This window comes from Diabrotica virgifera, chromosome 7, assembly GCF_917563875.1.
Source record: "Diabrotica virgifera virgifera chromosome 7, PGI_DIABVI_V3a".
Taxonomy (NCBI): Eukaryota; Metazoa; Arthropoda; class Insecta; order Coleoptera; family Chrysomelidae; genus Diabrotica; species Diabrotica virgifera.
Window position 1 is genome coordinate 253,832,239 of NC_065449.1, and position 13,779 is coordinate 253,846,017.

The 13,779-nt window shown below is 33.6% G+C and overlaps 1 protein-coding gene across 9 annotated transcripts in view; it reads right to left on the reverse strand.

The window, feature by feature from the left end:
* Positions 1-13,779, reverse strand: part of LOC114330332 (protein unc-13 homolog 4B) — a 136,197-nt gene that overhangs the window by 13,681 nt on the left and 108,737 nt on the right. For all 9 annotated transcript variants that reach the window (XM_028279657.2, XM_028279687.2, XM_028279677.2 and 6 more), the window contains 7 exons: positions 8,402-8,593; positions 8,185-8,336; positions 6,157-6,364; positions 5,673-5,852; positions 2,926-3,261; positions 2,548-2,843; positions 36-250 (listed from right to left, as the gene is read on the reverse strand). In XM_028279657.2, the coding sequence (XP_028135458.2) occupies positions 36-250; positions 2,548-2,843; positions 2,926-3,261; positions 5,673-5,852; positions 6,157-6,364; positions 8,185-8,336; positions 8,402-8,593 (1,579 nt within the window). The remainder of the gene's footprint in view (positions 1-35; positions 251-2,547; positions 2,844-2,925; positions 3,262-5,672; positions 5,853-6,156; positions 6,365-8,184; positions 8,337-8,401; positions 8,594-13,779) is intronic.

Here is a 13,779-nt window from a genome sequence, read left to right on the forward strand (position 1 = left end):
ATATCTGCCAAAGGGAGATGGTATGTTTTACGTACCTAAAGTGTGGAACCTTTGTATAGCCAGGTACAGCTCAAAAAGCGAAGTACCTTCGGAAAGAGGGTCCATACTAACTTCACCGTCGATTTGGTCGTATCCGTAGTTAAGTTTCTTAAGGCCTTTGCATATTTCCACAACCTCTGGTTCGCAGAACGTTGATAGTTTTGCTTGGTAAAATACGTATAGTGCTTTGGCATATTGGAAATTAACAGTCCTACAAAATAAAGTAAATTCTAGACTTATTAGAATATAAGATATTGCTGAGATAGTTTTTGATTCTCAACTTAAGATACATTTGGATTTCCTAAATCAGGGCGAGCTCGGAACTAACTAGGATTAAAAGATGAAAGATGAAGTAGTTTTCAATCCTAATAGCAAAATTATTAATATTGAAAATATTAAAAATATTACTAAAAGATTTTTAAATTGAAAACTTATGGGTACATTTCCCTGGTGACACCTCCAAGGCTTCTACAATTTGCAAGCCAAATGGATGCTGCAGTGAAGACAAAGGGAAGGAATTCTACACTATGCAATTCACATCCCCCGTCTGCAGCTTGGTAAAGTTCCAACGGAAAATGCACCTGGTTACTCTACGGAGTAATACGACTATAAAATAAAAAAATTAAAAATAAAAATGTATACCATTTTTATTCAGTTGCAATGCGAAGGCAAAACAATCTTACTTTTCAATCAGAATACGGAGCGCAGTCCAGTCCTCTGAACCGCGATTTTCGGCTCTTATTGGAGCCTCATCGGAAAGAACGTAGGCACTGTTCTCCATACCCTAATTGACCATACCCTAATTGACCAGCGCCAAGAGTTTTTCCCACCCATTGCAACCGAAGTGAAGGTATTAGGTAATTAGCGTCATCTAGCAATTGAAAGATGAAGTAGTTTTCAATCCTAATAGCAAAATTAATAATATTGAAAATATTAAAAATATTACTAAAAGATTTTTAAATTGAAAACTTATTGGTACATTTCCCTGGTGACACCTCCAAGGCTTCTACAATTTGCAAGCCAAATGGATGCTGCAGTGAAGACAAAGGGAAAGAATTCTACACTATGCAATTCATATCCCCCGTCTGCAGCTTGGTAAAGTTCCAACGGAAAATGCACCTGGTTACTCTACGGAGTAATACGACTATAAAATAAAAATGTATACCATTTTTATTCAGTTGCAATGCGAAAAAAACTCTTGGCGCTGGTCAATTAGGATATGGAGAACAGTGCCTACGTTCTTTCCGATGAGGCTCCAATAAGAGCCGAAAATCGCGATTCAGAGTGCTGGACTGCGCTCCGTATTCTAATTGAAAAGTAAGATTGTTTTGCCTTCGCATTGCAACTGAATAAAAATGGTATACATTTTTATTTTTTATTTTAACTAGGATTAAGTTGAGACTGCCTTGAGACTAACGTTGGTCATACTTAAGATTACGTTTGGTCAACATTGGAATATAATTGGGCACTAGATTTACTTAGTATGCTTCTTTTCATGAGCATTTTTCAGTGCGTCACAAATGATAGAAAAAAAAGTAAGTCCGTGATAATACACATTTATGACATTTATTCTAACATGACATTTTAGTTAAATCTGACAGTTGTCAAATTTTATTTGCAATTTGGTATAAAAACAAATTTGAGTTTATTGCATTTATAAAATGGTATTTTCTTTGATTTGTATAGTCTTATAAATTGTACAGTTTATATTCGTAGATATATTATATATATAATTAGTAAATAATTTTTTTTCGATTATAGCGTCATCTATTGACAACTAGAATACATGTTATAAATGTCACCGACGAAATGTAATCACCGACGTGCGTTTTTTCTGTCACATACAATTTAATGCGTTAGAAAGAAATCGAAAAACTGTGACGCACTGAAAGATCCTCATGAGAAAAAGCATACCCACATTGAAGTATACCTGGGCATTGGATTTACTAAAGAGTAAAGACCCACATTGGACCCTAACTAAATGAGAAAATAGCAATGTCAAATATATGAAATAACAGAAAAAACTAGAAAGAAATATCTTACCCTTTGACAGGGGTCTGCCAACATACAATATCGAATTTCACTACAAACTGAATCAGCGGAAAATGAATTTAAATAGTGAAGATATTTCTTTTTATAGAAAAAAATATTTAAAGAGGGGAATAGCGTTATTTTGTATGGGGTCCAAAAATTAACTTCATTGATGGATTCTCTTCTATAGTTGCAAACAAAACCACCGAAAACAGTGAAGTTGGTAGATTAACAGCGTGTAGGTAAACAACCACACAAAGAAAAAAGTTCAAATGAACCGTTCGTTGCATGCAGTATTAGAGCGTAAATTTTATAAAGGGTTTATTAGAGTAATACAGTAAGTGATTAAGTCAGATTAGATAAGTAGGAGGTCTTACGAAAATGATCTCATGGGAAAATGTGTACTGAAATTTGGACAAGATGTGTTGTAACGTACCTATCGAAATTTTGACATGTTACAGAAAAAATTATACTTACTCTTGAAATAGTTTGTCATAAAACTCTATAGCTTTCTGCAGATCGCTCCTAACCAACTGAATGATCTGTATCATATTCTGCAACCTCGCCAAATCAGACTCATCTGGCCTCTTATTATTTTCGAGAATGTGATTCAACCAATCCAGCGCACCTTGCGAAACGGCATCATTGATTATAGAGGGAATGTCGCAATTTGGTTCCTCTCGGAATGTTATCCAAGGATACAGCATCACGGGAAAGAGATCAAAGTTTGGCGGAGGTTCCAGTGAATTGATGTTGTTAAGGATTCTAAGTACCTGTAACAGAAAAAAAAATTAAATCCACATAAAAAAGCCAAAAAACCGAAAAACTGATAAAGTTTGTTTAAATTCGTCTTACCTCAGTCACTTGCTTCATCTTCGTCTTCTCGTTTATGTTCTTCTTCCTGATCTTCCTTATGACCTTCACACACGACGGTAGTAACTTTTTCGTAGCGTCCCAAAACAGTTTGATATCTTCTTCGCACATACCGCTGCTTTGGACAGCTCTGACTATCTTGTCCAATAGGTTGGAAAAGAGGGTGAGGCTCAGAGCGTGGTTTTGATGGATGGCTGCGAAAACGCAGTACTGGCACACGGCCACTTCTATCGGCGAAAGGCCTGATTGGGCGATGTGTTGGGTGAGGATCTGTTCTCCTTGGGGAGTGAAGGATCCGCACCACCAGTGGGGAGCTACCTGTAATTTGTTACATTTTTATAAAAATAAATATAATGAATGGGAAAAGAAAAGTATTTTAAGAGTGTGTAAAAATATTTAATTTGGCTAACAAAGCCATCTTCAGAGATATGGTTAAAATTTAAAAAGTACTACTACTAAAGAGAGATTCCATTTTAAATTTACAAATTCTTCCTCATAAGTTAAAAAAGTTGGATACTTGTTGAAAAAACATCTAACAAACAGGACGGTAAAGATTTTACAAGAAACACATTAAAAAGTTTTGATAATGGTACGAGTGAAAGAACCCAATTATCTGGATGGAGTTGAGGAGGCAGACAGAATCTGTATATTTAGATGGTATGTATAAGAGTATTCATAGCACACATGTGTGCTTGTCCCAGGAATTACAGTTTTTCCAGAAGTTTTTCTCCTCTTGTGTTTTTTCCCGAGTCAGAGTTTCCAATCTTTCTTCCAATTTTGGCAATAAAATCTCCCATTATTATTATTATTATTATTATTATTATTTTAACTTCTCTGTTGTTATTTCAATATCAGTTGGAGCAAAAACCTGCACCCTCCACAATATTTATTCTGGTTTGTAAACTTAGTTTTAATATCATGTATGGCCGAGATGCTATTAATTATTTGAATGTGTAATTTACTTTTTTATCTATTAAAAAAAGAATGTGTGTGTACTTTGTACGCACGTAGGAAGTTATACTTCTATTATATAATTTCAACGAAATCAATATACTAAACAATTTATTTGTATTTTATTTAAATATTAAACTAATTTTAATACTTACCTACCACTTTCAAATAATTTTTATTAAAACAATACCAAAAATTAAAACAAAAATAAAGAAAATGAATCGTCCGGATTCGAACCCGGGACCTCTCGATCTGTGGTAGAATGCTTTACCAACGAAGCTATCATCGCTCTGTCTACGTGACATCTCGGACATAATTACAGATCATGGTGACAAATAGATCAAGTGTAGTATAAATATGTTATAATAGATACTTATTATCTTACTCCCGAGGAAGACAAATCCAAAGACACAAAAATTATAATAAATAATATATTTACTAAAAACACTAATATATTATTTTTATACGTAATTTGTGCTGATACATACATAACTTGAAACATTAGCAACGAACTACATACTGTCTGTGCGCATGTGCCCAGAATAATAAAAATTCACTCTCAATCGCTCCTAAAGAAGTATAACTTCGAAAACCTACTCTACCGTATGCATAGCCTTCCTTGCCTTTGAGCTTATTGACTGAATGTAAGTTCACACACCCTTCTCCTCTTGGAATAGTCCCAATTCATGGTCCCTAATTCCTCCTCTAGTTTGTAGAGATTTTCATCTTTTGCCATGGAACGGATGTGGATACTAGAGTGGAGTACTATCTACTTGCAGGCAACTTAAAAGTTTTCGTATTATGTATATAAGACCAATTTAGGGTCCCAGAATGCAATCGAGAGACTCAGATCTCCAAAAAATTAATATTCCACTAGACAACAAATTGATGAAAGACCGGGCCATTTGGAAAAAAGTTGTACAGTGAACCTAGGCCCACCCAGGGTTGTAGAGCTATTGATGATGATGATAGTACTATGATGATGATAGTATCTCGAGGAGCTTCTTAGACTACTTCTTGACTTGAAAACTCCAGGTTAATGGATCTTGTTCTTCTCATAGTATATTCTTAAGTATTTTCTTTTTCTTCAAGATAAAGTTTTAGTGTCTTGCAACTTGATACAAAGGTTATTCTTGGTGTCAGGAAAAATTCTATTTGAGGAATTTGAGGTCAATAGATCTTTTGGTTTTTCCTGGAGGAAAAGTGCTTGAACCTTAGTATACAAGTTTTTTTTAATAGGAAAAGTACTATTAAATTTTGGATCAATGGCTAATCATATTATGCGTTTTCTTTTTCTCGAAAATAACATGTTTTATGGTCTTAAATCTCTGAACATACGTTGGCCTTGGTGTAAGGAAGAATTATATTGAATTTGAGGTCAATAGCTCTTTTGTTTCTTGTCATATTCTTCTTATAATGTTATATCGCGTCTCTTTTTCTTGAAGGAACAGTTCGAATGTCTTGAAACTTGCTACATCCGTTCCTATTCAAATAAAGAAGAACCTAAATGAATTTTGAGTGCATAAGTGTCTTCTTTTTCGCATATTTTTGGATTCCATTCAAGATTTTTGGCAGATACTTATATATTTCGTTATATTGAGTTATTTATTTTGAATTCGGTTTCAAACACATAAGAAAGAAGATAGGAAAGTAAAAGATAGACGAAATAAACGAGAGAACATATAAGTTTTTCCACGCAAAAACGATTTCATAGTCAAAACAGCTATACATTAAATACAACTATAAATTTTTATAACGATTATAATAAAAATACTTACTTTGGATGTTTCCAATTCATGTAGTAATATAATCCTTAACAAATGCCTATATTCTTGTTCTGCAACTTTATTGTTCTTTTCGGAACTAAATGCGATCCTTACTTTCAAGACCCCTTGTCGAGCGATTTTATTCTTTTTGTCCAGACTGTACCACATCGTCATACCGGATGCAGGAATCGCCTAAAAGTGTTTTTCAAAATATTACATTTTTCCCGAAGATCAAACTTTAGTAAAGATAGGTATAAGACGTAAAAGGATGGTTCTAAACCTATTTTCTTGCAGTATTTCTAGGCAATCTACTATATTTAATGACAATTAACTACAATTAAAGCATTTTCAATTAAATTTGTGGTTAATTCCTATTGAATATAGTAGACATGCCATAACAAAAGGTAACGGGTTGAATAACTCGTAATAGGTTGCGATGAAAAATTATAGAAATAATAATACATTTCTTGATAATAATGATACAGATCTTACTTACACTTAAAGGAATGTTGGCTTTTCCAATCAGTTCATTTTCGTGTTGACCAGACGTGGCAGTTACAGCAATCTCTTTCACCAACTTTCTCATGCCCTTCAGTCCTTTAACATCGAACACTTTGCCCAATTTTTCCTTAACAGATTCGGCTGGGTCGAAGTCCCATACTTCTAGACAAAGAGTTTCGTCAGAGGTGTTTTGTCGGATAGGTCTAAAAATGCAAAAGTAATATTAGTACAAATACAGAACCTTAAATAAGTTCTTTAAATTAAAATATGGTTGTGTCAGTTAACCGATATATTTCTCCTTTCTGTCCTTTCTGAAGATCTAAATCCGAAATCAGAAATTCGATCAAGTATAGTGAAGTCAAGAGCAGCCTTTTTGAAGATGGTGAAATTTCTGAGTAACCAAAGACTCAATCTGCAAATCCTATATCGGATGGTAAAATATTATATCCACTCTATTCTTCTTTATGGTGTCGAATCTTGGGCTGTTAATGTTGACTCAACGAGAAAGCTGGAAGCTTTTGAGATGTGGCTTTTTAGGAGAATCTTGAAAATACCACGGACCGATCGATCATATTACGAACGCAATAGTGTTGCACAGAATGGGAAGAGACAGAGAATATTAAAGAGAGAAAAACATCATATTTTGGGGCACATACTTAGAAATGAGAAGTACGAGTTATTACAGCTGATTATGAAGGGTAATATCGAAGGAAAATACGACAAATAGAGTAGACAAGTAGACGACAAATATCCTGACTGAAAAACATTCGCGACTGGACCGGGTTAATTACATAGACGCTTTTAAGAAACACAGAAGATAGATACGAATTTTCAATGGTTACAGCCAACCTTCATTAGTGGAGTCGGCACTAGAAGAAGAAGAAGACCATGCTTAATTCGTATCAAAAGTGTTAGGATATTTATTTATTTATTTATACTGCACATTTACAGCAATACTGCCATTTATAAACACACAGTTGGCCAATACAAAGAAATAAGAACATACAATTTATACAATACAATAAAATAAATACTAAAGTGTATACTAAACAATAAAAAGGGTATCACAGTTTATGTAACATAGTACTCTTTTGCATATTATATAAGTCTTCACTCAAGATAAAATCGTTCATTGCCAGTAAGCAGTTTGCCATGGGGGAGTTTGCGTATTCTGGAGTTATTTTAAATAAAGTGTGTCTACATTTAAGTCTTTGGTCTGGTATATTAAAATTTATAAATGAAAGAATCGTAGGAGAATCTATGATTTGATAAACTATATTAAATATGAAAATGATTTGAACATTTCTACGTCTTTCGCTCAAAACCACAGTGTCAAAAACCATTCTCTGCAAGTTATAGGAAACTTTAAAAGGATAAATCCCAAATTTCTTTAGATATAAATTCCTTAAAAATTTCTCCTGAATCCTCTCTATCATATCACTATGTGATATGGTGGAGGGACTCCATGGTACAACAATAATCGAGTTTTGACCTCACATAAGCATTAAAAAGCTTAATTGTAGTGTCACAAAAAAATTCTTTACTGGATCTTAGGATAAAGCCTAACTGTCTATAACAATCATTAGTTAGTTTGAGAATGTGCTCATTAAAGGAGAATGTTCTAGTGAATAACACCCCTAGATCTCTGATTTTTGTTAACCTTTCAAGTTTTACTTCATTAATAAAATAATCTGTTCTTATTATTTCTCGCTTTCTAGAAAAAGTCAATAGTTTACATTTTGATTTATTTAAGTTCAAATCATTATTTTTACAGAATGTGGATATACCTTGAATATCTTGTAAATTAATACAGTCATGTTAGTTTTTTATCGTAAGAAATAGAAGAAACTTGGCAAATTTTATATAATCAGTGATGTCATTTATGAACATAACAAAAAGTAAATGCCCAAGGATGGAACCTTGCGGTACACCTGACCCAGTTATAAAACTGTCTGAGTAGCAGTTCCCAAATTTTACTACATCAGTACGGTTGGTAAGGTAAGATTCAAATATATATACTTACAGAGCGAAGTGTTCTTCCCATACCGGATTCAGTGTCATCGGTTTTACGGATGAATTATATCTGTGGGCAGTACAGGAGGCAAGATATAATGTCACGAATGGATCACTTAATCCATTGGAGTCTTTTGGTCTAAGATCTTTGGCTTCTATTATCTGAAAAACCAAAAAGAATAGGTTAAACACAATTACATTTTTTTTTCAGTTATTTTTTTACACACCTCAACATTAATCATTAAGTCGGGGGCCTTCTTCTGTTCCGCCTCTTCCATGAGCATCCTGTGTTTGTCGTTGGAGATCTTGAAGGCATCTTGGGCATAGGAGAATAGGGCAGTCTGTCCGATTTCACAACTAACGTCACAGCCGACATTGTGAAGAATTTCATACAATACTTCACGGTAGAGTTCATCAATCTAGATAGTATAAGAAAATAAATTAGTTAAATATGACAATACAGAGTGAATTTTATATATGGAACGTTTCAATCATCTCGGAAACGGCTTGCACGATTTGTATAGGCTTTAGTAAGGGTTTTGTGCTGCGGCCGATATTATGGTGGTATTTACATTGTTGTCAGATCTTCTGTTTTTCTGGAAATCTAATGAACTTTCTTATTTCAAATGGAACACACTGTATTTTTTGCGTTTTGAAGTCCTTAAAAAATACCAATTATTTTTCATATACTGTTTCCTATACCTAAATGCCATAATAGTTATTGCTACATTTATTTAAACAATTTTTTTAAGCAAATTAAAAATTAAAAAACAATGTTTTAGAATAAAACATGCCAACAATTCTTATCGGGACCTGATAGAATAAGGTTGGGACTTAAGGTTTTTTACTTGTGTTTTTAAGCCTTGGAAATTTCCATTTTTCGTTCTTTTTCCAGTTTTAAAATGTTTAGGTATAACTCAAAAAGGATCAAAATTACAAAAGACCTTTTTGGTTTCGAACGATCCAAAAAAAGCCTAAAATAATATCTGCCTGGGCCGAAAAAATTGATTTTAATAATTTGCTAAATAAAAATTGTTTAAATAAATGTAGCAATAACTCCGAAATTGTGGCGTAGAGAACATTACATGAAAAATAATCAGTATTATTTTATTTGAATAAGAAAGTTAATTAGATTTCCAGAAAAACGGAAGATGTGACAACAATGTAAAATCACCATAATATCGGCCGCATCACTAGACCATTACTCACTAAAACTTATAAAAATCGTGCAAGTCGTTTACGAGATAATTGAGACGTTCCATATATAACACTCACTCTGTATAATAAAGGATCACAGTATGGACGAAAGAACAAGCATTGAAATTGAATATTTCGATGCATTTACTAAAACATTTAAATAACTAAAACAAAAAAATGTGATTCAACGAAAAAATATAAACATATAAATAAAATCGTACTTCTTTGACAATCATTTGCAAAAGATGATACCAATCACTGGTTAATCTCTATACTAAATGTAATTTAAAAGAACATTTTGACAAAAAACAAAGGATTTCATTATCTGGTCTATCATCAGATAATTAAAATTTGGAAACACTTTTTGTAGCCTAGTTGTTTTAATAACTAGGTTAAGAATCTGGATCAAACACTTCCTCCAAATTTGCATAACTTGATAAAAGATTTTATTGGCAAGTAATCAACATATTAGTTAACATAATTGATCAAATATTGTCGGTGTTATTACTTAAGTTTTGGAATGTACGGAGAAATATATATTCATTATCCCAAATGGATTCATTGGTTTCCAAAAAACTCTTCACAAAGATTTTAATGCATTTGAAGCAATTTTAGAAGCTCTTTGTCCACTTTTAAATTTTAGTCACTTCACTATCTCTGATCTAAGAGCGCCCTTCAGGGCGTCGGATGTAGGGTCCCGCCTCTTATTTATTTCTTCCATGCACTTCCGTTGGTGGCCAGGTTCTTCATATCTCTTATATTCATGTTTCTCTTTTTCTTTTCCATAGATCTGGTCCATCCATGTCTTCCTTGGCCTTCCCTTTTTGTTTTGTTTTCCATTATCTAATCAAAGCCAATTATATTTTTATAAAGACAAAACGGACGAATAGCAAGAAAAACTTGGGTCAAGTGTAGAGAACAGACTACGAAAAACTACAAGAAAACAGGGATGAGAACAAATGCGAAAGAAAAAGAAGAAATCGAGGAAAAAACCAAGCATATTTAAGGTGGTTACATAAAAAAGAATACCGTAAGATAAGCCTTATGAGTCATCTTCTAAAATTGTTCCTAAAGATACTACATAACAGGATTTACAAGCTGTGTGAGTGTGAGAGTCAAATTTCCCTTAACCAGTTTGGGTTCATAAATGCTGTTGGCACGAGAAAGGCTTTGTTCCCAATAAAAGTCTATTCCAGAAATGCAAATACGTTATTTGCGACGTATACGCGTGTCTGGTTGATTACGAGAAAACGATTGATCGTTTTCAGAACAGTACAGTATGCCAAGATGATGCAAATATTAAAAAAAAACCTAAACTAACAACCAAGATCTGAAAATAATTAGAAATGTTTACTGGAATCAGACTGAAAATCTCAGAGTTGACGGTAAACACACCGAATATGTGAAAATCATGCGTGGAGAGAGGCAAGGCTTTATTTTGTTTCCTCTAATTTTCAATCTCTAATCTTCAATCTTCAAATGCATTCTACTAAACAAGTACCGACTAAACAACATCAGATATGTAGATGATTCCATAGTATTTGCGGCCAAACTAGAAGACCTACAAGTCCTTACGAATAAAATCGCGTGTACAGTCAACAATATGGACTTAATAGAAACGTAAAACAGACAAAGCTCATGATAATTAGCAAAAAATAACAGAAGGTCTAATCTACGTCAACCAAACCTCAGTAGAACAAGTGACGCATTATAACTACCTTGGCGCCATAATAAATGAAGAATAGACTAACAATCAGAAGATAAGAGCGCGCATCGAAAAAGCTATATCCACCTTCAACCGGATGGGTCCTTCTTCAAGAGCTACAACCTCTCTCTTGGTATAAAAGTAAGAATGCTGCGATGTTACGGCTTCTCTGTCCTTTTTTATGGTGTTGAATCGTGGACCTTAAATGAAAATATGTGCAGAAGATTTGCAGAAGCATTTAAGATGTAAAGAATACTATGGTGATAAGCGGATATTGAACTACACTGGTAATGGGGTTGATATCAGGAATAAACTACATACTCATAACTAATTTATTTGTTTGAACTAATACCATATAAATGTATTCAGTTGATAGTTAGGTGATTACATTATTCTGCTCTAACGGCAGCAAACCCCCAAACCTAACTGACTAATTCGACTGACACACTAATGATTCAAATCTGATCTCGAATCTAATCGTCTTCCCATATTTATCAAATACTTCGTTATGTAAATATGTTTGTACAGTAGGAAAAATGAAAGAATACCCATGAACGAACATATAAAAAATTGGCCAGCACAAGTACATGTAATAATTATTGTTACATGTACTTGCACTGGACAATTTTCTTTGTCCTCATGTTCGTTCATGAGTACTCTTTCATTTTTCCAACTGTATATATTTTCGTTACTGTGTCAAATGAATAATCAACCTTGTTGAGTAAGTAGAACGTGCACTTTAGCTAAGGTGTTCCACTTATGCAATTATAACAAATATGCGTGATCTTTATTGTTTTATAAATAAATATCTAACGAATACTTTAAGTTAATTTAAGGATTTCTAAAAGATCTTAATAATGAGATAAATCCCAAAAATATACTAAAGATCCCGTGGACTGACCGAGTCAGAAATTAGAAGGTCCTCAGAAGAATGAAGAAAAACCGAAACGCGCTGGCCACCGCCAAATCTCGAAAGTTACAATACTTTGGACACATTAAAACGAGGTCCAGGAAGAAGTTGAACATCCTGGTTAAAGAACCTCAGAACCTGGTTCAATACAACATCAGTGCAGCTTTTCTGCGCTGCTGAAAATAAGACAAAGATTGCCATGATGATCGCCAATATTCGTCAGGGATAGGCACATCAAGAAAAAGAGGTAAAAACAGAAGATAGATAGCAATATATTTATAAAGAAAAGAAATAATTGAAGACGAAGAAAAACAATAAGAAGCAGAAAAACACAGTGGTCTCTTCCAAAGGTCATAAGTGGATCATCTATTCACTTAAAAACAAATAATTTGGAAAGCAAGTAAAACAGTTGCTCTAGATAGCAAGTATTGATAGTTACTATCTAGAGTCCATTTAGAGAGGTTCTCCTCAGCGCTACTCGCGCTAGCAACCCACATAGTTGCGAGTATATATTACCTTGTCATGATGTCAAATCAAGTAAAAGTTCAAACATCACATAATATTAACTGAAGCACTAACATTATAACAACTTTTGCACCATTTAAAGGGTCTTTACCAAGATATTTTTAGTGGCTCGAGCATGTATACCTCGTAAGCAGCACTGACGATGAAATTGTTATTCCGAAAACGTTTCGTGATGTAGCACGAAAGGGTTCTTTTTAGTTTTTATAAAGGATTTTTAAATAAAAATTTTTGTGATTTGTGATACCTATACAGTCGAGTACAGAAAATTGTTTTCCTTGTGGAAATACTGTACTGTACTAAGTAACAATATACAGTAAATTCAAGGTATATATGAGACCTTACCAAAGTAAACGACCGAGAGGAAGACCACAGATGAGGTGGGTTGATGATATTAAAAAAGTGGACGGAACAAATTGGAAATATGTTGCTCAAGATAGAGACCGATGAAAGGAATTGGCAGAGCCCTATGTCAAAACATGGACGGTAGAAGGCTAAGAAGAAGAAGAAGATGAGACGGATTAACTACTTCAAGATACAAACTGGTCTGATGGAAAAACAGACAATAATCGAGATTTTAATGAGAGGTCTACATCTAAAAATGAATATAATAGGTCGCATAGATATCTATTGTAGTACAAAAACATCCTAGGGGTGCAAAAATAATGCAAAAATGAACTTATATTAATGAAAATTTTTTACTGTTTAATTATTAAAATTACCTGCCTACCACTAATCATGTTACTGTTGCTTCCGTTGAAGCACATTAATTGGATTTGAACACATGATGGGGTCGATACAAACACTTTCTTTAGCGAACTATCGATTATTTTCAAATTTACCCCCAAAACCTACAAAGTTTGGTTATGTAACGGTGTTGTAAGGGTTAAATGCATCTCGCGCAGGTGAATTCGGTACTGTAGCTAGACGATTCTATGAATTGCAAATCGATTTGTGCCAGAATAGGAAAGTCTTCTCGCTACTACATACAGTGGAGTTCAAATTTATTTACCGTTTCATAAAATTGTAAAAAGAAGACAGCGAAACCTACTATGGCAAACACAGAATTATATGGAAGATGAAGTAGTTTTCAATCCTAATAGCAATATTAATAATATTTAAAAATATTACAATATTACTAAAAGATTTTTAAATTGAAAACTTATTGGTCCATTTTCTTGGTAACCCCTCCAAGGCTTCTAAAATTTGTAAGCCAGATGGATGCTGAAGCGAAGAAGACAAGAGGGAATTCAAAAACTTAAATTCACGAC